The sequence below is a fragment of the Saccostrea echinata genome, unplaced genomic scaffold (assembly GCF_033153115.1).
Source record: "Saccostrea echinata isolate AGI-Se365-2 ecotype Australia unplaced genomic scaffold, CSIRO_AGI_Sech_v1 ptg000033l, whole genome shotgun sequence".
NCBI lineage: Eukaryota > Metazoa > Mollusca > Bivalvia > Ostreida > Ostreidae > Saccostrea > Saccostrea echinata.
In genome coordinates, this window is record NW_026889782.1 from 21,218,443 (window position 1) to 21,241,999 (window position 23,557).

Sequence of the window (23,557 nt, forward strand, 5' to 3'; positions counted from 1 at the left end):
GGTCATTGTGGGGTACTGAGTTTTATTCAGTTTTAGCTCAAGATTTAGATTTAGATTTAAAATGGAGAAGACATATTGCTGCTGACTTAATTATATATAATATTTGGAAATAGACAGTTCCCTAAAAGGTAAGTTTTACCTTTTAATGCTTTAAGATATAATTACTTTCCATAATCTATGTTAAAAAGGTGGAAAACAATATTTTACTTTGAAATTAATATTCAATTATTCTGTCTATTCAGATATAGATAAATCTGATGGATTAATGCAGTAAATCAATTTGTATATATCACCTGCATACGGGGTTTATATCTCTCAGTTGATTCGATACGCAAGCTCATGCTCTACGAAGGTACAATTTCCAAAACGAGGTAAATTATTAACAAACAAGTTGATGAAACAAGAATATCAGTAGTCTCGTTTAAAGTCATCATTTCGTAAGTTCTATGGTCGATACAATGACCTTATCAGCAAATACAATTTATCATTGAGTCAAATGCTGACTGACGTTTTTTATACTAATTGTTAGGCCATTATTTACAAACTGAATTGTCGACGGATTTTACCGTTATTTTCCGATCATGACAAGGAGCACATGGCGGGTGAGACCGGTCGGCAGGGGATGTTTACTTCTCCATGGCACCTGATCCCACCTCTGATGCTTTGGAGGTCCGTGTTTGCTCTGCTCCTATTTTGTATTGTTTAATGGACTTTTGAGCTTGAACACTGATCGTTATCTCCATATATTTCATATATACTTAGAAATATTTTGATGTGAATATTTTAGTAACTAAACTAATTTAAATGTCTATTGGTTATGAGAAAGGTATTAGTAAAGAACAAACCATGATTATTTTATTTATTGTACAGAGGTAATACAATAAGTAAAGAATATATATACATGTTATTGCATTTGGAGAAAGTTCAATTCCATAAATTAAATAAATTAAATAACCCATATGATTTGTTAAGAGTTAACTTCCTTTTATATAACATACTTCATGTTATCATATCGAATAAAATTGAAACATATAATAATTCATTGTAAAAGGGAAGAGAGATAATTTGTTATATCTTTATGATAGGAATATCAGATTATTCATATACCTTTTGTGCATATTTTTATGACGCAATTTATATATTTAAGGACTTTTCTATACATTCCATATTATCCATTTATCTACCATCTATCATTGTTTCAATTGGCCATGATGAAGTCACCTTAACAAACGTGCAAGTTACAGCTGTGTTTACCATCATTGCCGGGAGTACCCACTACAAATGTAAGTTAGGGTTGCTCCAGATTTGTATACTATTGTATATAGAACTTTTAAGCTTGATTATTGTTGTTATCTCCATTTTTCACTTAAGAGTTGCATTTTTTATAATTCTTCGAACATATGAAGCAATTGATTTGTAAGGTAAAAGAAGTATTGGTCTTTTAAACCATCTTTTAGAATCATGCACGTATTTATGCACTTAGCAATGGTGAAAATGCAAAATAGACACACGGCTTTAAATAATTTATTTTTGGTAAAGATTGAGAATTTCTTTTTTATTATTTTCGAACTGCATTACGTTAAAAGGTAAAACAAAAAAGTAGGCAAGTAGATCTTATAAACTCTTAGTCGAAAATTTTTAGGTGTATAGTTTTTGCCCTGCCCGTTAGTCTGCGTGTTTGTTCGCAAAAGAACTTTAACCTTGCCCGTAATTTTTGATCGGTTGGAGCTATGGCTTTCAAATTCCACATAAGCATTTCTTCTGACAAGACCATTTTTGTAATTCTTACTCAATATCTATTTGATCTGTATAAATTTCATTCCATAAACGTAGAATATACGATTATCGAACCAAGCGCTAGCGGGCGTGTTGTGTTTTATGTTAACTTTATATCTATACAAGGCTGTGACAATGGCGCCCACGTTGGGCATAGGGGATATTTAGAGATTCAATACTTGATTTTCTCCTAAAAGTAGAAACACACTATGGAGACACAGCACGGACCTTTGTAAAATATCTAACCTCGTTTAAGGATTTAAAGTCCTTTCGATAAATTTGTATCATCAGAAAGTAGATATAATATCTGGTTCCTAAAAGAAAAAGAATTAAAGGGAATATCCTTTTCATTATATAATATGTTACAATACTCGGGTACATATTATCCGATCACACTATCAATTGGTTGACTGGTATCTGAAATAATGCAAAGAAAATAATTGAAACAAGAAAAAAAAGGATTTAAAATGTACAGAAAAATTCCCATTGCGCAGGATTCATTTATACTGTACCTGGACATGACTGAGTGTTGCATGCCTCGGTTTGGATTGATTGACCAGGACATTGAAGCCCTCCATCAGAAGGAGGCGGGTCGTCACATCTTCTCATTCGGATATGAATCCCCCCACCGCATGACATGTCACATGGCCGGAAGTGACCCCAATGACCCCAATTACCATTGACTACAATTGGTGTTCATTCATTTGTATTATGATGTTCAAAAACGAACGATTTGTCTGAAAATATTTAAAGCTATTATTTTAAAATACAGTATTATGGAAGCCAATAAAGAAAGAAATAACGAAAAGAAAAAAATATAAACCACAAGAAAGACATATAAGGATGGAAAACTACGGAAATTTGATAGGAAAAAAATACTAAAAATACATCTTGGTTTACGTGGAACAATGACAAGTAAAACGAAGGGAGCAAAAAGAGAAAACTTGGACGATTCCCGGGGCTGCATGGTCTGCTCTCAATAGACCTTCCAGAACAGTTGTTACCACCGTATCCAGGAGCAGGATTAAAACAGTGTCTTATCCTTATCTGAACCCCTGCTCTACAACTTCTACTACACTTTTCAGACCTTGACCATGCTGAACATTGTCCATCAACTACATGTACAAATTTAGGTACTATAGTCATGGATGTACCATGGCCTCTTTCAACATAGTTTGTTTGAAAATATGTCATAAATGTTCCATTCCTCTTAACTTGTTGCATGTTAAAAATTAGAAATATGTTTTGAAGGTTGAATATGCTGCGATGATGGTTAATATTTGTAATTATATAGTGATTCCTTTCTCAAATCCCATATAAATTATTAGGGTCTTCCGTCTCCAACGGAAGACCCTTCTATTATTCTATTGTTTCTTTTTCACTTTTATTATTAGGGTCTTCCGTCTCCAACGGAAGACCCTTCTATTATTCTATTGTTTCTTTTTCACTTTTATTATTATTATTATTATTCTTTTTTTTTTCTTTACAATTTTTGTGCAGAAGATTTCTCGGAGTTGGCTCAATCGATTTACTTGAAAATTTCAGGGAAGATGTATCTTTGTCTGAACCTTATACGTTTTTCTCATTTTTTTGAAATTCACTTTCGGTCGGAAGTTATCGCCCTTTAATTAAAATTCAGAGGACCTCCTTGTCTGCAATGGAACTCAAAAACGATTAAAGCTAGAGTGCTGAAATTTTCAGCGATGATAGAGGACATGTTGCCATTGATCACCTGGGTTTTCAAATTTTCCGGAAGTGCCTAGTATGGAAGCTCGGTAGGGGTCGAAATTTAGGACACGAATCATGAGTGAATTTTAGAGACATTTCTTACGATAACATTTTAACTATGAGTATTTTGTTAAAACATATTGAACAGAAATTGTGTAGAATTACAAGATCTTTTATATGATATCAAAGGAAAAGGGCTGACTCATCACATTAGGGGCTGAGAAGGGCCGAAAGTCTTTCATCAATAACTCTTTAACGATCAATATTTTGTAATGCATTACTGAAGCAAAAATGTTTATCTCAACAATTTACAACTATATATTATGGTATTCACATCATATATTACATAATTAGGGGCCATTAGGGGCCAGAAAGCTAAATCTTTGACGCTCTATATCTCAAAAGTGGGAAATATTTCAACAAGCAATATTGAACAAAAGATGTTTAAAATAATGTTCTCAACAAGATGCAACCTTTCATTTTTTGCTAAACGTCCCCATTAAGGAGTTGAAGGGCCGGCCCCTAAATACTTCTTTTGCAAATATCTCAGAAACGAAAAAGAATTTCTGACTAGTTGTTGAACAAAAAGTGTTAAAAATCATGAGAGCGTTAAAGTGATATTAAGAAAAAGGGGCTGGACCCTCAAAATAGGGGCAGAGAGGGGCCGAAAGTCTTTAAACAATAACTCTTTAACGATCAATATTCTGTAATGCATTACTGAAGCAAAAATGTTGATCTCAACAATTTACAAGTATTTTTTATGATATTCACATCATATGTTACATAATTATGGGCCATAAGGGGCCAGAAAGCTAAATCTTTGACGCTCTATATCTCAAAAGTGGGAAATATTTCAACAAGCAATATTGAACAAAAGATGTTTAAAATAATGTTCTCAACAAGATGCAACCTTTCATTTTTTGCTAAACGTCCCCATTAAGGAGTTGAAGGACCGGCCCCTAAATACTTCTTTTGCAAATATCTCAGAAACGAAAAAGAATTTCTGACTAGTTGTTGAACAAAAAGTGTTAAAAATCATGAGAGCGTTAAAGTGATATTAAGAAAAAGGGGCTGGACCCTCAAAATAGGGGCAGAGAGGGGCCGAAAGTCTTTAAACAATAACTCTTTAACGATCAATATTCTGTAATGCATTACTGAAGCAAAAATGTTGATCTCAACAATTTACAAGTATTTTTTATGATATTCACATCATATGTTACATAATTATGGGCCATAAGGGGCCAGAATGCTAAATCTTTGACGCTCTATATCTCAAAAGTGGGAAATATTTTAATAAGCAATATTGAACAAAAGTTGTTCAAAATAATGTTCTCAACAAGATGCAACCTTTCATTTTTTGCTGAACGTCCCCATTAAGGAGTTGAAGGGCCGGCCCCTAAATACTTCTTTTGCAAATATCTCAGAAACGAAAAAGAATTTCTGACTAGTTGTTGTACAAAAAGTGTTCAAAATCATGAGAGCTTTAAAGTGATATGAAGAAAAAGGGGCTGGACCCTCAAAATAGGGGCAGAGAGGGGCCGAAAGTCTTTGAAGAATAACTCTTTAACGAACAATATTCTGTAATGCATTACTGAAGCAAAAATGTTGATCTCAACAATTTACAAGTATTTTTTATGATATTCACATCATATGTTACATAATTATGGGCCATAAGGGGCCAGAATGCTAAATCTTTGACGCTCTATATCTCAAAAGTGGGAAATTTTTTAATAAGCAATATTGAACAAAAGTTGTTCAAAATAATGTTCTCAACAAGATGCAACCTTTCATTTTTTGCTGAACGTCCCCATTAAGGAGTTGAAGGGCCGGCCCCTAAATACTTCTTTTGCAAATATCTCAGAAACGAAAAAAAATTTCTGACTAGTTGTTGTACAAAAAGTGTTCAAAATCATGAGAGCTTTAAAGTGATATGAAGAAAAAGGGGCTGGACCCTCAAAATAGGGGCAGAGAGGGGCCGAAAGTCTTTGAACAATAACTCTTTAATGAACAATATTCTGTAATGCATTACTGAAGCAAAAATGTTTATCTCAACAATTTACAACTATATATTATGATAATATGTTATGCATTATGGGGTCTTTAGGGGGCCAGATTGCATAATCTTTGGCGCAATATATCTCGAAAAGGAAGAATATTTTGATAAACAGTATTGAACAAAAGACGTTCAAAATAATATTCTGAACAATATGCACTTCAATTTTTGCTAGACGTCCCCATTTAGGACTTGAAGGGCCGACCCTTAATATTTCTTTTGCATATATCCCGAAAACAAAAAAGAATTTCTGAATAGTTGTTGAACAAAAAGTGTTCAAAATCATGAGAGCTTTAAGATGATATAAAAATGGCTGGCCTCTCACATTAGGGGCCAAGAAGGGCCGAAAATCTTTAATCTATAACCCTTAAAGGATCAATATTTTGTTAAAAATTATTAAAGCAAAATTGTTCGTCTTAACAATTTATTTATATCATTATATTTGAGCGAAAATCTCAGTCAAATTTTTATCTCATCTTATCAAATATCGGACGGAAGACCCACTCGTTGCTCGCAACGAGATCTCATCTAGTTATTATTATTATTCTTTTTTTTTCTTTACAATTTTTGTGCAGAAGATTTCTCGGAGTTGGCTCAATCGATTTACTTGAAAATTTCAGGGAAGATGTATCTTTGTCTGAACCTTATACGTTTTTTTCATTTTTTTAAAATTCACTTCCGGTCGGAAGTTATCGCCCTTTAATCAAAATTCAGAGGACCTCCTTGTCTGCAATGGAACTCAAAAACGATTAAAGCTAGAGTGCTGAAATTCTCAGCGATGATAGAGGACATGTTGCCATTGATCACCTGGGTTTTCAAATCTTTCGGAAGTGCCTAGTATGGAAGCTCGGTAGGGGTCAAAATTTAGGACACGAATCATGAGTGAATTTTAGAGACATTTCTTACGATAACTTTTTAACTATGAGTATTTTGTTAAGCTATATTGAACAGAAATATTGTGTAGAATTACAAGATCTTTTATACGATATCAAAGAAAAAGGGCTGACTCATCACAATAGGGGCTGAGAAGGGCCAAAAGTCTTTAATCAATAACTCTTTCACGATCAATATTTTGTAATGCATTACTGACGCAAAAATGTTTATCTCAACAATTTACAACTATATATTATGATATTCACATCATTTGTTACATAATTAAGGGCCATAAGGGGCCAGAATACTAAATCTTTGACACTTTATATCTCAAAAGTGGGAAATATTTTGATAAGCAATATTGAACAAAAGATGTCCAAAATAATGTTTTATACAAGGTGCAACCTTTCATTTTTTGCTAAAGGTCCCCATTAAGGAGTTGAAGGGCCGGCCCCTAAATACTTCTTTTGCGAATATCTCAGAAACGAAAAAGAATTTCTGACTAGTTGTAGAACAAAAAGTGTTCAAAATCATGAGAGCTTTAAAGAGATATGAAGAAAAAGGGGCTGGACCCTCACAATAGGGGCTGAGAGGGGCCGAAAGTCTTTGAACAATAACTCTTTAACGACAATATTTTGTAATGCATTACTGAAGCAAAAACGTTTATCTCAACAATTTACAACTATATATTATGATATTCACATCATATGTTACATAATTAAGGGCCATAAGGGGCCAGAATGCTAAATCTTTGACGCTTTATATCTCAAAAGTGGGAAATATTTTGATAAGCAATATTGAACAAAAGATGTCCAAAATAATGTTTTATACAAGATGCAACCTTTCATTTTTTGCTGAACGTCCCCATTAAGGAGTTGAAGGGCCGGCCCCTAAATACTTTTTTTGCGAATATCTCAGAAACGAAAAAGAATTTCTGACTAGTTGTAGAACAAAAAGTGTTCAAAATCATGAGAGCTTTAAAGAGATATGAAGAAAAAGGGGCTGGACCCTCACAATAGGGGCTGAGAGGTGCCGAAAGTCTTTGAACAATAACTCTTTAACGATCAATATTTTGTAATCATTACTGAAGCAAAAACGTTTATCTCAACAATTTACAACTTTACTATATATTATGATATTCACATTATATGTTACATAATTAAGGGCCATAAGGGGCCAGAATGCTAAATCTTTGACGCTTTATATCTCAAAAGTGGGAAATATTTTGATAAGCAATATTGAACAAAAGATGTCCAAAATAATGTTTTATACAAGATGCAACCTTTCATTTTTTGCTAAACGTCCCCATTAAGGAGTTGAAGGGCCGGCCCCTAAATACTTCTCTTGCAAATATCTCAGAAACGAAAAAGAATTTCTGACTAGTTGTTGAAAAAAAGTGTAAAAATCATGAGAGCTTTAAGGTAATATCAAGGAAAAGGGTCTGACCCCTTAAATAAGAGACCGAGAGGGGCCAAAAGTACACAATCATTTTCTCTTTCATGATCAATATTTTGTAATATATTACTGAAGCGAAATAGTTCTTCTTCACACACTTTATCTAAATAACATGATATTGATATCATATGTTGCGCAACAAGGGGTCTTTAGGGGGCCAGATTGCATAATCTTTGGTGCAATATGTCTCGAAAAGGAAGCATATTTTGATAAACAGAGGGGCCAAAAGTCTTTCATCTTTAACTCTTCAACGATCAATAATTTGTAATACATTACTGAAGCAAAGATGGTTATCTTAACAATTTACTAAAATATATGATAAGATTCTGATCATATGTTACGTAATAAGGGGTCACAAGGGGCCAGAATGCTACATTTTTGACGCTTTATATCTCGAAAGGGGGGAATATTTTGATAAGTAATACTGAACAAAAGACGTTCAAAATAATATTCTGAACAATATGCACTCTTTGAATTTTTGCTAGACGTCCCCATTTAGGACTTGAAGGGCCGACCCTTAATATTTCTTTTGCATATATCCCGAAAACAAAAAAGAGTTTCTGAATAGTTATTGAACAAAAAGTGTTCAAAATCATGAGAGCTTCAAGATGATATCAAGAAAAAGGGGCTGACCTCTCACATTAGGGGCCAAGAAGGGCCGAAAATCTTTAATCTATAACCCTTTAATGACCAATATTTTGTTAAACATTATTAAAGCAAAATTGTTCGTCTTAACAATTTATTTATATCATTATATTTAAACGAAAATCTCAGTCAAACTCTTATCTCATCTTATCAAAAATCGGACGGAAGACCCACTCGTTGCTCGCAACGAGATCTCATCTAGTTGTTATTATTATTAGGTAATATGCGAGATTCTCTCCGATACACGTCCGTAAATTGTCAGAATTTGTAAATCGTGTATATAATAGTCAAGCTTAAATGATTAACTAGGATTAGCTGAAAATATTCTGCATGAATAAGCTCTATAATTTATTAATCTTGCTCGGGTTTTGTCTGTGTTACATCTTATTTCTTAAAAGAAATCGTTATAGGTAGGAAAATACTTTCACATATAGCTTATATTTGAAATTCTTGCGTTATATAGGCTTATTCCCAGCATTTTCAAGATAGCGAAGGATACAATTAATTCATGTATGTAAAAAAAGTACTCAAGTGTGTTTATCATTTTTGCACATGCAATTGATTGTGACAGAAATGCCGTATTATATACATGATTAGATTTTTTTTTTTTTGCAACTTGAAATCAAAACCTAGCTTGATAACGAATACGTCTACTAAGTATTTTTATATTCTTTTATAAAACTGTATATTTATACCAGGACACCGTACAGCTTCCAATGAATCACCGATGCAAGAAAGACCACCGTGTGCCGGTTGAGGATTGCTGCAATTCCTGAATCTGACTTTCCAGCCGTGCGTACACGTTTTATCACAGGGGCTGTAGCTACCCCAAGAACTCCATAAACCATTCACTAGAAAACAAATGGGCTAACCGATATAAACAAGCTATAATTCTATTATGCCTTATCAACGTAATGTTTTTTTTTCATTTTACCTGGACATGAGCGTGGATAACAGGTCCTTGATTCGGATGACGAACCAGAACAGGATCCGCCACACTCCCTATACCTTTGTTGGGAACCGTTTCCACAAGTAACACTACAAGAAGTCCATTCTCCCCAAGACAAAAAGGTATCATCTGTAATGATGTGAATTTCCATTATAACTTGCTAGAAAGATAAAAAAAAAAAAAAAAGATGCAAAAACAAATTGATTGGAATAATCAGAAATAATATAACTGGAGTAAATTCTGAGTAAACGGTAAAATACGTATTGCAATAGAAATACAACAAATCATATATATATATATATATATATATATATATATATATATATATATATGTGTGTGTGTGTGTGTGTGTGTGTGTGGGTGTGTGGGTGTGTGTTATATTTTCTGATAGCATATCACTATAAATTGTATAAGTAAACTTTCATATCTTTGTTTTGTTTTGTTTTCATGATTTATCAATATTATCCCAGAATCTCTTGAAATTTCTCAGGATTACTCGATGATGTTATGTTTCTTGTAAGATCTTCCTGAACAAATAACAACTGGTCAATGATATGCATGACCCCATTAGTCGCCCCCTCATCCATGTGAATAACATTCGCTGATGCTCCTCCAAAGTATATCCTCACATCTAAAAATAGATAAAAATGTCAGTTTGTCTTTTTTAATATATTTTTTTGGCTGATATCCCTATAGAGAATATAACACAGAGCAGTAAAGTGAAAGAAGCAAATACAGTAAATTCCAGTTATTAAGAACTCTCTTATAAAGATTTTGTTTTCATAAGAAAACTCCTTCGACAATAAAAAGACTTACGTATATGTTTTGGTGTGCGAAAACGAGATTTGGCTGTATAATTAAGTCTGTCATTTGTTTTAGTGAGACTACTAAATTTGAGATAACAAGGTTCTCCTGGATTATTACCTCTGTCATTTGTTTTTGTAAGATTAATCGTCTCCCCGTTTAACATTCTCATCTGGTGGATTCCGTTTCCCATTTTTTCTATATAGATTCTTCTAGGAACAATGAGCCGTTTAAACAACTAAAAATAAAAGTTATACAGTCTAAATTTCTACATTCTAGAATTATTAAATAAAACACTTTTATACACGTTAATTTCTGTCACGTTATAAGGAGAAATTACCATTAATAATGTAAGAGATATTTATAAAAGTGCTTCTAAGAATTCAAATTGCAAAATGCATGACATTAAAGAGCATATTTAGAAGTTTTTTGTGTGTCTTTATATACAATTGTTAGTCGCCCGGGTGGCGCAGTGGTTAGAGCGTTCGCTCTAGAGTAGCGAAGTAAGGAGTTGCTCCTTACTTCGCGGGTTCGAATCTCACTGTGGCACGTGAGGACCGGTCCTTCGGATGAGACCATATAAACAGAGGTCCCGTGTCGCAGTAAGTGCTGGCATGAAAAGGATCCCTCACTGCTCAATGGCCCTGAGTGCCGAGTATAGGTCAAAATTGCAGCTCTCCACCGGCAAGTGTGGCGTCTCCATATTAGTGCATTGAAAATTCTCCAGAGGGACGTTAAACAATAAATAAACAAGCAAACATGTATTCAATTATTTAAATTATGTATTCTTGAAAATTGTTGGTTGAAAGAAGAATTTTTTATTGATAACTTGCATAGATATTTTTTTACTACAATTTTTTCACTTACATATTGAAATCTTGGAGTGTCTCTCATAATTTTGTTGCCATTAAGCGACACTGAAAAATATTCAATAGCACTGGAATTAGGAACAAAGACTGTGAATTCACACGCCACAGTGGTCGATCCGCAGTACCCCATATCATAATTTGACGAACCCTTCGACCCTGTGTTCAAACTATTTAGCATGTTGCATGGATACATGTTGCACGGACTTTTGTTGGCATTGTTTGGGTCACTGCAGTAGCTAATATACTGACACTGGCTCGCTAATCCCCCTTTACAACTCAGGCATTGCTGGGAGTTTGCGTACTGGGGCTGTGAACAGTAGGGGGGACAGTTAGACCCAGACGTACAAATGACCGAGTTACACGGATACTGATTTGCAAACTGAGACTGTGAACAATAGGTTGGACAGGTTGTTCCCCCTCCAGTGTTGGTATTGGCACACACAGCAGTATTACATGGATATTGGTTCTGGTAATTCGCCTGGGCACAATAAGTGGGACACGTGGTGGAACCAGTATTTGTCTGACACTGTGCTGTGTTACAGGGGTACTGGTTCTGATATTGGGCCTGACTACAGTAAGTAGGGCAGGTGGTTCCCTGGTTAGTGAGCACGGTTGATCCATAATTTGGAGGATAGCCATAAATTTCGAAGCTGCACGTCTCTGCTGTAAATCTACGGTCCGTAAGGTAGTTCTTTAGTCCCACTCTCCTCATGTAGTCATATGTACGCCTATAATGAAACACGAAAAAGTACTACAACGTAATGTTCTGACACATAACCATGTTGCATAAAAAATGACAAGAGGTCATTGAGATTTTATATTTTTGTCAATCCATCTCAGGCATGTAATGATTATTTAACTTCATTGTTCATGACCTATCTACACCTACAATAGCCAAACGTCATGGCAGATTAGCATTGGAAGATCCAGATAGGGTATTCCCAGCACAGAGTCAATGATATGGATCATGCCGTTTACGGTCGTTATGTCCGGTCTGATCACGCGAGCCTTCACGTTACCACCCTGTACCCAGGTTTCTAAAAATAGAAATAGATACGCCATCGCTCTATGCAACTTTTAAAAGATATCATAATTAATAATAAATGAGTGTTTTGTGAATTCAACGTTTTCTCCTTCTTGAATCTTCTACATAAACATTTATTAAACACATTTGCCAAAAAAATAATTTTTTTGAGATTCAAGGTGCAGAATGGATAAGCATGGATGCTTTCATGTCTTCAAAATCATTTTTTTTTAATTTTTTTATCATACATGTATAAATTTTCTTTCAATTTTGACACCAATACTTTTTTTATAAAGGGAGGAGGGAGACCAGCTTGTTAAAAAATTGTCCAAACTTTGTAGATCTGATGAAAGTCAAATTAAAACAACATGTAATTATTTACCATTTCTTTCATTATAAATGGTGACACTCTCGCCATTATAAATGGTTCGTCTGTATTGACGATTCTCATATCCGCTTAATGCTGGCAAGGAGGAGATAATAATCGGGTTGTTGGGTACTAGAATATGCAGTCGAAGCACCTGAAAAAAAAAACACAACAGAATTTCTCCAGCTGGGTTAAAGATCATAGCATTAAGCCTAACTAATAATCACATATCTTAAGATCTAAAAAACGCACTACTTGAATTAATGGTTGTCATCATACATAGCCCTAGGTCAGCATATTGTTCTTGTGATAGATCTGTGTACACTATCGCAGCCACAGTGCCTACAACCCTGGAATGGAGCAATGCTGGTATTTGACCATGGATCAACAACATGCTTGAAAGACAATCTAATTCTCTTCTGGTCTCCGACCAGTAGAGTTAAAAAAATTGAATCTGCCTAATATAGCAGTACCAAAAATCTATAGATATAGTCAAACCTTGTTATTTTGAATTCAATGGGGCAGAGAAAAAACTTCGATTCGAATTATCTACCTCTACTTAAAGAATAAGTAGCTTGGACTTCAAATCACTTCAACATATTCAAGGTATTCCAGATATCCGTGTTCAAATATCAAAATTCAGTTGTATTTTTTTTTTTTTTTTTTTTTTTTTTTTTTTTTTTTTGTGGCCTATACATGTAGTAGTAGATTTCTAGTATAATCTCCATTTTTGAGATAGTTACCATATCCACTAAAGTCTGGTTACTATTCAGGTTGGCCCAGCGGATGTTGGCGATTTTCTGGAAGGCGGCGTCCAGAGGCACGAAGACAGTTACCCCTGAGGGCTGCACCAAGGAATTCCTGACGTTTTCTGTGCCGAGATTTATCAGCTGTTCAAATTTCCTTAAAATAAATATTAAATGATACAAAACATAAAATAAATATTAAATGATTCAAAACCTAAACAAAATTTGAATGAATTTAGATATGTAATGTTACATTTAGTATCACTCAAAACATGGTTACAGTGAACATGTTTAATTTGATGAAATTAATGTAATTAATAAAACAAACTACCAGTTATTTATCACTACTTGTTTTAATTATGGAATGATAAAGTGTGATTGTACATCTATTTCAAAAGAAGTCGGGATGGGATATCATTTCAATGAAATGAACGATTTATAGAAATTCAGAAAAAAATGAGTTTCTAGAAGAAAAGAACTCCCATTTCATTACTTAAATCCAATTAGCTTTATACAAGGACCCACGAGAGAAATTCTACATACGTTCCCTCTCGTTGAATCTGTTCACGAACGTTATTGTAAACAAATCCCAGCAGCTGATCGACCACGTGCACCACTCCGTTAGACACCGTGATATTTCCCTCAATAATGGCCGCACTCACCCCATCACTATTGACATATACTGAAATCAGGAAGTAAACCATTTCAAGTATTATTACTGTTATCAAAAAATAATAATGAAGATAATAATACAAATAAAAAAAAAAACACTGACCAAATAACTTTTCCTATTCGAACAATCATTACATGTAGATGTGAAGTGGTAAAGAGATGCTAGCTTTTTATGAATGGCTGCTGGATAGGGTGCCAAAGACTTTGTTGAAATATTGACAGAAACTTTTTTCCAGAAGCTGTGAAGATGTTATGGTTTTGATGCTGTAATGTTGTTAATAGTGCTCCGTTCTCATGATCAGAAAAATATGCTGAGTTAGAAGTTGATTTAAATGAGTTCTATTCATTGTAAAATTGAATGTAATTTTACAAATTGACAAAACAAACTTTTTTACATTTAATAGTTTATCTTGATCTAAAATGTCTTCAAAATTGAATTACAAAGAGTGACATTGTTCATGTAAACGTATGCTCAATTTTTGCTGAATTTAAATGTTTATTTCAGTTATCCACAGCTAAAATATGCATATCATTTGTTTATTATGCATGGTTATGCAAAAGGGATGAGATAATACATGCATGGAGGGTTTTATTAAGGTCTGTAGGGTGCTGGAAAAAAAGATCCGTTTCCATATTTTGCTAAAATTCGGGCATTTTCCTAATTTTTGCTTCAACAATGAAAAAAAATCAAGCAGGGTAGCCTTTTTTGTTCATGAAACATGTCCAATACATTCAAATTTGTATTCCCAAAATTATTAAGAACCTAATATTTTGACCTCTGCTTATTTACTGTAAAATCCTTGGATTTCGTGGTAGCTCAGTTTCTATGTAATTCGTGGGTACCTCTCTTCCATTAATTAGCATCTTCCATGATTTAATAATCTTTAATTTACAAAGTCATATTTCCTTTTGAAGATACAGTGTATAAGAGAATACACGAATTACATCCCCACGAACATTTTACTTCACAAAAATCCAACGAAAATTGACCCCCATGAATTTTAACGATTCCTCAGTAAAAGAGTTCTATCTTAATGCACTGCTTTTGTTTTTTGCACCCAATATTTAGGCATATTTTTTTCTTCCAATTTTAAGCAATTTTTTTTTTTGCCAATTGGTAAAGGCTTCTAGGCCCTTGATATCAAGACCTTAAAAATCCTGGCATAGAGAAGTCAAACACCTCATATGACATCACTGTAGTCCCAAGCAACAGCCTTGCATCCTTGCAAACTAACTTACCATTGTAACCTGATGGCTTCCGGAAGGTCAATGGTTGACCTTTGGCATTAGTAACACCTTCATTGTGAGAAATACAGTTTGTGAAAATAGCTCTATTAGGAACATAATGGGCTTGAAGAATCTAAATTAAAAGAAAAAGAAGAAAAAATACATGTAGTTTTAAGTTAAATCATTTGTGTTTTGCAAGGAGTCCCACTCTTTAATGCAGTTTTTTAACAAAAAATGTTTCAAATTAGAACAACATACTAGGCGCCAATCTTATTGCAACAAAGAGTGGTTAGGGTGGGATCAGCCTTGGAATTAAAATATCCTGTAAGGTCTGTAAAGTGTGTATTTATCCACTGTAAGTCTGTAGGATTGTCTGACTAGTATTTCACCTAATGTCTTCCTGGGAGAATATCTGATAAGTGTATATTTACATACTGTTAGTCCTTGGGATTGTCTAATAATATAAAATTATTTGATCATTATTTACTCATCAATTCTTTAGCACTGTCTGATAAGTGTATATTTACCTGCTGTAATTCTGTAGGATAATGTGATGTACACTGGTATATTTACCCAATGCTATTCAGCGAAATTGTCTGATAATTAAGTGTTTATTTCAGCATTGAAATTCTGTGATATGATTATCTAATAAGTGTATGTTAACTCAGAGTCTGTAATTATATGTAGGATCCAATAAGTTTATATTACCCGTTGTAATTCTGTATTATGAGATAAGTTAAAATTATCCGTTGTAGTTCTGTGGGTCCTGAAAACTTGATATATACCCGTTGTAATTATGTTGGTTCTAATACGTTTATATTTACCCGCTGTAATTCTGTGGGATCATTCTTAAGTCTGTCTATCTGAGTGGTAGGAATCTTTTGCATTGCATTGTCATTGGGAACAAATAAGGTGGTAATCTTGTCTGGTGATGAAATATCATTGATGTTGTCCAACACAATTAGGTAGCTCATCAAATCTATGAATCTCCTGCAATTTTAATTAATAAAAATTAACAGTCTGTCAATGAAATTAAACTCATCTTTAGTAAATTAACAACTGTCGAATCATTAAAATTCGTGGGGGCCAATTTTTCGTAGATTACTTAAATTTATCAGGTTCGAAAGGGGTTGTGATTTTGTGCATTCATTCATATCTACAAAAGAGAAGATGACTCTTAAAAACCAAATTATTAATTCATTGAGGATGTGAATTCTTGTATGCTGGGTACACACTAATTCCACAAATATTTAGCAGCCACAAAATCCAATGATTCCACAGTATAACGATTCAGAAATTTAAATCACAATTTGTCATTTCAGTTTATGTAAAGCCTTTTATTTTTTATATGACCGGTTGGCAGGGGATGCTCACTCCCACCATGGCACCTTATTCCACCTCTGATGTTTTTGAAGGTCCGTGTTTGCTCTACTTCCGATCTGTATTGTTTTAATGGACTTTGAGCTTGAATCTCCATATTTCAATTATACTAATAGGAATTCCACACAAATAAGCAATAATTAGTTTGGAGACGAATATACACGTGTAGTCATTATTAAAAGGCAATTACAAGATCTGATGATATTTCTCACGAGTGAATAAAAACTGTTTTACAGCTGTATAGGATTCGACAAAGGACAGTGCATATTGATATGCTAAAGTGCATACATTATACACTTAAGAATTATAGCTGTTTTGAGGTCAATACAATGATTTAGCCAAGGTGATTTTATACTGCACAATGAGGTTTGCCAAGTCATCGAACTTACTGAAAACAGTAATAATTGTTTTATTAGATGAATTACTAATCGAATGACACAAACTCATTAAACACACTATGATATCTTTCTTACATGTTTACATAAATTTTCAAATGTTGAAGTCCATGCCAAATGCAATGAGAAAAGCTGGTTAAAATAAACAGAGTATTTGGTGTTGCAAAATGATAAATTTTTCACAAATGATGAATATTGCTCATGTTGCTGCTTATAAAAAAAATAAACATGAGAAAGAAATTTTTGTGCAAACTTGTTCATGTAATTAAGGAAAAACAAAGTAATTAACAGTACACTTTGCTCTGTAACAAGAATTAATTACCATAATTACATACATAAATCTCTGTGTAGCATCTTCTGGATCTTGAATCCACCCATATGCTGTTTTTTTACTTGTTTTCCGCATGACTCCATTTAGACCATGAACAATCCCATTGGTAGCTGATATATCTCGATTTGTTCCCTCCGAAATCTCCACGCCATTGACAAAATACTTAATTGGTCCAAACGTGCCTGCTGAAGTCTGAAAGTAAACAGGTAAAAAAGAATCAAATCTTTTATCAGCCCACTTTTTGATAAAAGGAAAATTCTATTTTTTTTTAAATTTTAAATAACTTTATAGTATTGTAAAGTAACTATTATACGCGGCATCTTTTATTCACGATATTTCAGTATCTGCAAGAAACAATATGATAAAAATAAAAGGAAAAAATAATGAAAGGCTGAATGTTTCTTCACCAAAAAAAAAGCTATTTACACACTTATCTAAGAAAATTACCATGATAACAACCAGAACTAATTTGCCTTAACAGGGTTAAAAAGTAAACTAAAAAAAATGTAATAAATAGAAATTCAATGTTTCTTACAAAGATGTATCCACTCCTCATGGCACCTGATCCAACCTTTGATTTTTTAGAGGTCCGTGTTTGTTCTGCTCTAAAATTTTTATTGTTTAATTGACTTTTGAGTTTAAATACTTTCCGTAGTCTCCATACATTTCATGTTGTAGAGTTAATTTAATAGTGTTTGTATCACAATTCGACCATAGGAAAAAAATGTTGTCTTTTTTTAAAAAAAATTCTTTTTGAAATTAAAATTTCCAGGTGCAGAAATGTGCAATAATTATTAAGACATAAGAATAAAATTTTTGAAACATAGGTAATCAAAGACTACGAGGCTCACATCGACGAAGGTTATCTATAAGTAAGACAAATCTCACATCATATTTTTTTCTAGTTAGTGTTCATCCCAAGATCAATATCCATACAAGTTTAGTTTAAGAAGGACTTATTGTTACTTGAAAAGTAATCCGCACAGAAAATTGCTCAAAAAACTTTTAACCTGTGTACTCATCAAGAAAATTTTGGTCAGTTCCAACATCCAAAGTAAGTCTGGAAGTTTTCATCCTTAGATGCACCATCCATGCAAGTTTAATAATAACATGCCATAATATTATATAGCTACTCCAAAAACATTACCCTGGTCACTCATCCGGAAAATGCAGGTCAGATTCAGAATCCAAAACATGTCTGAAAGTGTCCATCCTAAGATACATCATCCATGCTAATTTGATTAAAATATGGCTAAAATTTACTCATCTGGAAAATCTAGGTCAGATCCAGCATCCCAAGCAAGTGTGGTAGTGTCCATCCCTAGATTCATCATCCATGCAAGTTTGGTTCAGGTAGGGCTTATAGTTACTTGGGAATGGACCTGTTCTAAAAACTTTAACCTGGTAACTCATCTGGAAAATCTAGGTCAGATTCAGCATCCCAAGCAAGTGTGGTAGTGTCCATCCCTAGATTCAACATCCATGAAAGTAGGGTCCAGGTAGGGCTTATAGTTACTTGGGAATGGACCTGCTCCTAAAACTTTAACCTGGTCACTCATCTGTACAATCTAGGTCAGATTTAGCATCCCAAGCAAGTGTGGTAGTGTCCATCCCTAGATTCATCATCCATGCAAGTTTGGTACAGGTAAGGCTTATAGTTACTTGGGAATGGACCTTCTTCAAAACCTTTAACCTGGTCACTCATCTGTAAAATCTAGGTCAGATCCAGCATCCGAAGCAAGTGTGGTAGTGTCCATCCCTAGATTCATCATCCATGCAAGTTTGGTCCAGGTAGGGCATACAGTTACTTAGGAATGGACCTGCTCCTAAAACTTTAACCTGGTCACTCATCTGGAAAATGTAGGTCAGAACCAGCATACAAATCAAGTGTGGTAGTGTCCATCCCTAAATGCATCATCCATGCAAGTTTGGTCCAGGTAAGGCTTATAGTTACTTGGGAATGGACCTGCTCTTAAAACTTTAACCTGGTCACTCATCTGGAAAATCTAGGTCAGATTCAGCATCCCAAGCAAGTGTGGTAGTGTCCATCCCTAGATTCATCATCCATGCAAGTTTGGTTCAGGTAGGGCTTATAGTTACTTGGGAATGGACCTGTTCTAAAAACTTTAACCTGGTAACTCATCTGGAAAATCTAGGTCAGATTCAGCATCCCAAGCAAGTGTGGTAGTGTCCATCCCTAGATTCATCATCCATGAAAGTAGGGTCCAGGTAGGGCTTATAGTTACTTGGGAATGGACCTGCTCCTAAAACCTTAACCTGGTCACTCATCTGTACAATCTAGGTCAGAGTTAGCATCCCAAGCAAGTGTGGTAGTGTCCATCCCTAGATTCATCATCCATGCAAGTTTGGTTCAGGTAGGGCTTATAGTTACTTGGGAATGGACCTGCTCCAAAAACATTAAACTGGTCATTCATCTGGAAAATCTAGGTCAGATCCAGCATCCGAAGCAAGTGTGGTAGTGTCCATCCCTAGATTCATCATCCATGCAAATATGGTCCAGGTAGGGCTTATAGTTACTTGGGAATGGACTTGCTCCTAAACCTTTAACCGAGACGCCGACGCTAACGCTGACGCCAACGCCGGGGGTATAGCATAAGCTCATCTCGACTTCGTCGAGGTGAGCTAAAAATCAATGAAAAGCTGAATATATTTTTTAACCGAAAAAGCAATTTACACACTTATCTATGAAAATTACCATGATAACAACGAGACCTAATTTGCCTAAATAGGGTCAAAAAGTAAACTGAAAAAAATAATCAACAGAAACTCAATGATTCTTAGAAAGATGATGTAGAATTAATTTAATATAATTTGTTCATCAAAATTTTTTGCACTAGTGAATGGTGAAAATATTCAAATAAAATAATAATAAAATGATACTACTGTCCTATTTCTGAAATGAAATTCCCTTTTAACAATTAGATATTGAAAATTTTCTTAATATTTCAATTCAAATTTGTCCTCAATGAGAATGATTTCACCTCCTGGCACCTGCAACGTATGTTTAACTCAATGCATACTAAAACTAGATATGAAAAATGTCCATCACCATTAAAGTCATTGAAATGTGAAAGATGGTGTTGCAGAAACTCTTAATTATTCCCTAAATTGAGAAGGACATTTAAATACCCACGACGGATGAAGAGTTATCTCTAAATATAGATAATGCTACGTAGATGACTTTATTTATACGACCGGTATGTCCAGCTTGTTATTACAAAACACTGCACATTTTACGTTTATTTCGTGCATAGTTTTTTCCTAACATAGACTGGCGACTTGTAAGTAAACTTTTTTTCACAGCTATGGTCACTGTCGCCATATTGCACGAGAAAAGTAAGAATGATAAAAAGCACAATTAATGGCAAGTGCGCCTCGCACATCATTTTAAAAGATGTACTGTAGACAGCGGGTGTTAATTTTTTTTCAATATATAAAAATGTGTCCAATAAGCACACTGTTAATGCAATATCCAAGAAATTCCATTGAGTCATTTCTATTTAGTTGTTTCAAGTCAAATCTGAGCCATTAATTAACAGAACAATAATGAAACGAAATGCGTTTGAAAAAATTAAATTGTTTAAAATGATTGAAATGATAGTACTTTATTTTTTTTTTTTTTTGAGACATCACCACTAAATAATAACATTAAATATATGTCTTATTAGTTTAAGAACACAATATCAAGGAAAACAATTTAATTCTGCATGCATTTAAAATAGTACCCATTAATTTTCTGACATTCTCTCCCTCTCTCTTTGTCTATCAAGAGAGATGTTACATTGTACTTCTATTCTATAAGATACATATATATATATATATATATATATATATATATATATATATATATATATATATATATATATATATATATATATATATATATATATATATATATATATATATATATACACCAGTCATTCCAGGATTGGAACCCATTCTCAGATAAAAGAATCTTCGCAAAGATTCCACACGATTTACTACGAGACCAGCTATGACAGTAAAATATCGTGTGCTATTTTATGTGCACATTTTGCATTTCGGATGGATAATAATTTTTATTCGAATTTTGCGATTTAAAAAAAAAAATATGCCTCTTTGAAACAAAAATCGGAAATGGCAATTTTGAAGAAAAATCCTTTCTCTTTATGCGTAAATCAAATTCATTCTGTTTCAAGGAGGAAATTTTTCAGAACAATGGGGATTCCCTATTTGAAAAACAGAAAACTTGACTTATTTTGCTATGTGACTAATTTAAACTTCATTTAATGGCAAATTGGAAGTCGATATGCAGTCTCTAAATATTGTTCTACATTGTGCTGTATATACCGTTGTATCTGAAAAAAATTAAGACCGTTTTCTGTCACTTAAAATTTTCTTTTATACTGCTACAACTTTAGGAAAAATAACAAAAGAACTGCAACACCCTCTTTGAGTCAAAGACAGGCGCGAGTTAAAACCTTTTAGTTAAAATTTACGGATTACTTAAACATGTGCAGGCCCCAAGGCCATAAAATGAGAACAGACTTCAATCAATCAAATTGATTTTTAATATCTTAAGTTTCATGTATTGTATTAGCTTAAGAATTTGCAGTTTTGCATAACAATTAAATTCAAACATATGATGAAAATTTTATTTTATAATCAAAATTATTTAGAAAGTTATATAGATTTGAAATTTTGACTTAAGTCTTTTCTCAATTTATGGTCTTGAGGCCAGGTTTGCACCCGAAAGGGGGTGTTCGGGGGATTTTTTTTGCAGATTTGAGCAAGTTTACACTTTATCTTTTACCATGTCAAAAAAACTTTCAGAATCAAAAAATTTTAATTTCTTTGTGTAAGTGTGAACTAAACCCTCTCCCCACCATATATATATATATATATATATATATATATATATATATATATATATATATATATATATATATATATATATATATATATATATGTATATATATATATATATATGTATGTATATATATATAGGATTCACCCAAGCTTACAGATCAATTGTCAACAATTTTTTTCTAGGTTCATAGTCCCTACGGAAAGAGAAATATCTCTTGAAGAGATAAATTCATGTTTATAATTATTTTTGCTGTATAAGCAGAATTTTTGACAAGATTTAATTTTGGCATAAATAGCGAGGTTTTCAATATCGATCTCTAAAATTGAATATTGCACACAGTTTATTCCTTATCAATGGTCATGGCCTTGTTTCTGAACTTAAATCAACTAAAAATTTTGTGATAAATCGCTAAGTTTGCGTCTCATTCACTAAAGATTCCACTTACCATATGCAGTAATTCTTTGCCATTTTTTTTCACGGAGATTATTTGACCTATACTCGGCACTCAGGGCCATTAAGCAGTGATGGATCTTTTTCGTGCCAGTTCCTACTGCGACACGGGACCTCGGATTATACGGTCTCATTCGAAGGACCAGTCTCCACGTCCCACAGCGGGATTCGAACCCGCGACGTAAGGATCAACTCTTTACTCCGCGACTCTAGAGCGAACGCTCTAACCACTGCGCCACGCGGGCGACAATTTTAGTTTTTATTCATAAAAGAATTTAAGCGAAGTAGGAATTTTTAGCTACTTTACGCATTTTCGACAAAATTACAAGTACATCCCAAACAGCACAAACTAGCTGCCAGCACTTTTCGAGGAGACAATGTAAACATTTCTTAATGTGTATTCTTTTTTCTCAAAAAGCATGCGTATGCCCTTGCAAAAGCCCCATTTTCTAAATTCAGCTTAACAATTCTATTTTTATACCAGTCACGTGACAGAGAGCTGATACATGCGATATAAATTGTACTGAGTAAGGCACAGATCTATCAATTATGGATATCTATATTACCTTTGCTACATGTATACAGTTACTTAGTAACAAGATTTTTTTTTAAATAATAAATATTAAGAGGCTACTAATAGCGAATTTTCCATTTTGCTTCGAAACATAGCTGAGATTGAAGTCCATTCTGTGGAATTGTATATTATCCCTCATGGAACCTGTTGTTAGTCTCGTTCCATAGACTGTAAAATTAAAATACAATACTCTGCCCACTATGTGTTCCGAATACAAGGAAATAAAACGTCACTTACCGTGTCCAATCTCTGGACGCGATTGAAAAAGAGGCGGTCGCCATTGGAGTCACTGCTCCGCACATACTGGTTGTCCTGGATGGCAGTTGTGGGTACGCGGTTTCCTGGGACTGAAAACCACAAAGATGGAGG

The 23,557-nt window shown here is 33.8% G+C and overlaps 2 protein-coding genes across 2 annotated transcripts in view; both read right to left on the reverse strand.

The window, feature by feature from the left end:
• Positions 1–2,119: 2,119 nt before the first annotated feature.
• Positions 2,120–9,632, reverse strand: LOC133198752 (coadhesin-like). The gene is made up of 4 exons (XM_061334757.1): positions 9,465–9,632; positions 9,226–9,381; positions 2,289–2,459; positions 2,120–2,193 (listed from the first exon to the last, which is right to left on the reverse strand). Exons 1-4 carry the CDS (start codon positions 9,628–9,630, stop codon positions 2,159–2,161), a joined length of 528 nt encoding a protein of 175 aa, XP_061190741.1. The 5' UTR covers positions 9,631–9,632; the 3' UTR covers positions 2,120–2,158.
• A 308-nt stretch (positions 9,633–9,940) lies between these two features.
• LOC133198259 (uncharacterized) overlaps positions 9,941–23,557 on the reverse strand; it is a 32,646-nt gene continuing 19,029 nt past the window's right edge. Inside the window, exons 3-13 of the mRNA XM_061334380.1 lie at positions 23,426–23,535; positions 17,299–17,486; positions 16,013–16,178; positions 15,201–15,321; positions 13,833–13,971; positions 13,287–13,446; positions 12,559–12,697; positions 12,042–12,189; positions 11,151–11,880; positions 10,404–10,521; positions 9,941–10,110 (exon numbers count right to left, since the gene is read on the reverse strand). Coding sequence (XP_061190364.1) covers positions 9,941–10,110; positions 10,404–10,521; positions 11,151–11,880; positions 12,042–12,189; positions 12,559–12,697; positions 13,287–13,446; positions 13,833–13,971; positions 15,201–15,321; positions 16,013–16,178; positions 17,299–17,486; positions 23,426–23,535 — 2,189 coding nt within the window. The remainder of the gene's footprint in view (positions 10,111–10,403; positions 10,522–11,150; positions 11,881–12,041; positions 12,190–12,558; positions 12,698–13,286; positions 13,447–13,832; positions 13,972–15,200; positions 15,322–16,012; positions 16,179–17,298; positions 17,487–23,425; positions 23,536–23,557) is intronic.

What these genes read in the sequence shown, in the direction of transcription:
- LOC133198752 (XM_061334757.1), bottom strand. Translation starts at nt 9,630, where the DNA reads ATGGAAATTCACATCATTACAGATGATACCTTTTTGTCTTGGGGAGAA. An exon ending in GGAAGCTGTACGGTGTCCTG is followed by an intron (nt 2,460 to 9,225) that starts GTATAAATATAC and finishes CACCAATTGTAG; the next exon opens with TCAATGGTAATTGGGGTCAT. An exon ending in CAACACTCAGTCATGTCCAG is followed by an intron (nt 2,194 to 2,288) that starts GTACAGTATAAA and finishes GCATTATTTCAG; the next exon opens with ATACCAGTCAACCAATTGAT.